Source organism: Lactuca virosa, chromosome 5, assembly GCF_052849685.1.
Source record: "Lactuca virosa cultivar CGN04683 chromosome 5, Lactuca_virosa_CGN04683_v6, whole genome shotgun sequence".
Classification (NCBI taxonomy): domain Eukaryota; kingdom Viridiplantae; phylum Streptophyta; class Magnoliopsida; order Asterales; family Asteraceae; genus Lactuca; species Lactuca virosa.
The window spans coordinates 343,158,473-343,161,504 of NC_136430.1; the positions used below are offsets into that span (position 1 = coordinate 343,158,473).

Consider the following 3,032-nt stretch of genomic DNA (forward strand, 5'->3'; position numbering starts at 1 on the left):
TCCATTGATGTGACATGAAAGTGGGTTGTCCGGTCTTTATGTATGAGGAAATGGTCAAGTCTTGGGCCAACCCAGTTTAGGCCCAACTAGTTATGGGTTAGGTTGTATACGCTTAAGGGGCTAGGCTGTATGTGCTTTAAAGAACTAGCAACACAACTTAGCCCAACTAGTCGGGACTGAACTTGGTTAGACCAAGCCTAACCTAATTGTTCATTGACTGTCGGAGCCTGATCCCAAGGCAAAGTCCCGGAGACGGTTCTTGTCCAGTATTACCAAAACGGGTAAGAAACTTTGGTTTTTGTCCATATTTAGGTAATCATGTTTTTTCGTACATATTTAACCAATAAACTTGTGTGACCTATTCATAATAGGGTAATATTACCGTAATTACTAGTCATATTACCCTATTTTGAACAAGTCAAACAAGTTTAATGATCAAATGTGAACGAAAAAAACATGGTTACCTAAATATGTACAAAGACCAAAGTCCGTTACCTTTGTAGGTCATTAACCCTAATAGTTTAGATACAATAAATATCACATATAATTTTGTCGACAATTACATTTTTTTCGCTGCTTTATTGCTCAAAATCGGTTTTCTAATGACAAACCTATCAACATTCCTTACTTATGATCGTACTTATAACTAAATTTGTATCTTTTTTACAAGAAAAAACTTCAAAAATGGTCCCCGTGGTTTCACAAAATCTGAAGTTTGGTCCCTAATTTACAAAAACCTTACGGATAGTCCCTGTGGTTTCAAAACTTTTAACATTTGGTCCTGCGGGCTCACTCCGTTAGCATTTCACCATTAACTCATTTTTCAATATTATATTGTAGGGACAATTTCGTCATTTCAGTTGTATTATTAAAAATATTTAATATTAAAGGGTCCCACCCTCTCTCTCTCTCTCTCTCTCTCTCTCTCTCTCTCTCTCTCCGAGACATGTGCACAGAACCTCAGCCCACTTCTCTTTTCTTCACCATCGTTTTCCCTATATAATCATTAGCACTACCATCGCCCAACAAATGCTCAAATTCTTCCAAGAAGAAGAAAAAAATGGAACGAGATTACCCACAACAAGATTACACCTTCTATAATGGCGACAGTTCCACTTTTGCCTCCACCGTTGCTGCCTCTGCTTCTGTTTTTTCAGATGTGATCGGGAAATCGAAGCTGTGGGATAAGGTTGAAGATCAAGATTCCAACGTTGATGAGCTGTTGGCGGTGATTGGTTACAAAGTTAAGTCGTGTGATATGGCTGATATTGCGCAAAAGATCGAGCATCTGGAGGGTGTTTTGGGGAACGATGATGGGTTGTCCCAGCTTGCTTCTGATTCTGTTCATTATAACCATTCAGATCTTAAATCAATGATTTGCGATTTGAACCCCACAAATAAATCACATGTTATCGATGATTCGTTTGTGAACAGCACCGCCACTGTAACTCTGTCGGTCGTGGACTCATCTTCTGTCTTCGTTGACAATCTACAGAGGATCCCCGAAAACGCAATTGAAAGGGAATAAGTTCAGTATGTTTTCACTGTTTTGTGTTTTAACCCATGACTGATTCCTTACACATGGGTATAAGCGATTGATTCAAGAAATCATAAATTCGTTTTTATGTGTATATTTTCATTTTCCTTTATTGTACATTTTTGTGTATTGAGTCTACCTACAATTTGGATTTCGATTAGAAGTAAAAACAAAGATTCCATGGTAAACTTCTTAAGCTGCACACCAACTGTTTGTGGAAATTCCCCAATGACTTCAATTCGGTCACGCCCCAACCTGGTTGTTTCTTGTTTCACAGCTTCACCATATTGATATTAGACATCACTTTTCAAAATTATCAAAACCTAGCTATTAAGAGAAACTAAAACACATGATAGAGAGAAGGGGATCAATGGTTTCTTGCGCGATGATGGTGGTGGTGGATGCTTCTGAGGTCATTGATAAGGGGATGGAGATCAGAAATGGCCTTTAATAACGAAGATGATGATCAGATGATCAAGGTGGAAATATGTTTATGTTTATGTGCACGTGTTTGAGAGAGAGAGAGGGAGAGAGAGAGAGAGAGAGAGAGAGAGAGAGAGAGGTGGGACCCTTTAATATTAAATATTTTTAATAATACAACTGAAATGACAAAATTGCCCCTGCAATATAATATTGAAAAATGATTTAACGGTGAATGCTAACAGAGTGAGTCGGAAGGACCAAATGTTAAAAGTTTTGAAACCACATGGACTATCCGTGAGGTTTTTGTAAATTAAGGACCAAACTTCAGATTTTGTGAAACCACAAAGACCATTTTTGAAGTTTTGTCTTTTTACAATTTTGATAATCACTATTCAAACTTATATTTATGTTTTTAACTTAACACACAATTAATATGTTATATATTTCTATCAATTATAATATATCCAATTAATCGATTCTAGATTTCTATTACAACTATACGCATAAAAAAACAAATGGAATGATGGTTAATTTTTTTTTACCATTGCACTATATTAATGTATTTGATATATATATATATATATATATATATATATATATATATATATATATAGAGAGAGAGAGAGAGAGAGAGAGAGATGTTCAAATGTTTAAAGTAAGTATTGTGTTATTGTATGCATCAATGTGGGCCAATCAAAATTAAATAATTAAATAAATAAATAAGGGTAATTTAGTAATTTGTTTAGTAACTTCCAGAAATAATCCCTATAATCATGGTATTGATTTATAACCTAAATAAATAAGGGTGTCTTTGCTTTCAGTGGATCCACTTAAAAGATTAGGGCTTTTAAACCCGTGTTCCTTTTGATCGGGCAAAGATGGATTCCGCCTACATCGTGAATCCTCCAAAGTCCAAACGATTCCGTCTCTGGCCAAACGTAGGCGTCTCGGGCCACACCAGAAGACTGTCAATCGGTGCTGGTCATTTCCGCTGCTCACCACTGGCGCTTCCTCCACGCTGCGTACCTCCGGCCACACGAGACGACCCTTAGTCGACTGCTCACCTCCGGCT

General features: G+C 36.9%; 1 protein-coding gene across 1 annotated transcript; it reads left to right on the forward strand.

Moving 5' to 3' along the window:
- Positions 1 to 1,060: 1,060 nt before the first annotated feature.
- On the forward strand, positions 1,061 to 1,528 carry LOC145113338 (DELLA protein GAIP-like). Its single transcript, XM_079049442.1, has one exon. It carries the CDS (start codon positions 1,061 to 1,063, stop codon positions 1,526 to 1,528), a length of 468 nt encoding a protein of 155 aa, XP_078905568.1.
- The last annotated feature ends 1,504 nt before the right edge of the window (positions 1,529 to 3,032 follow it).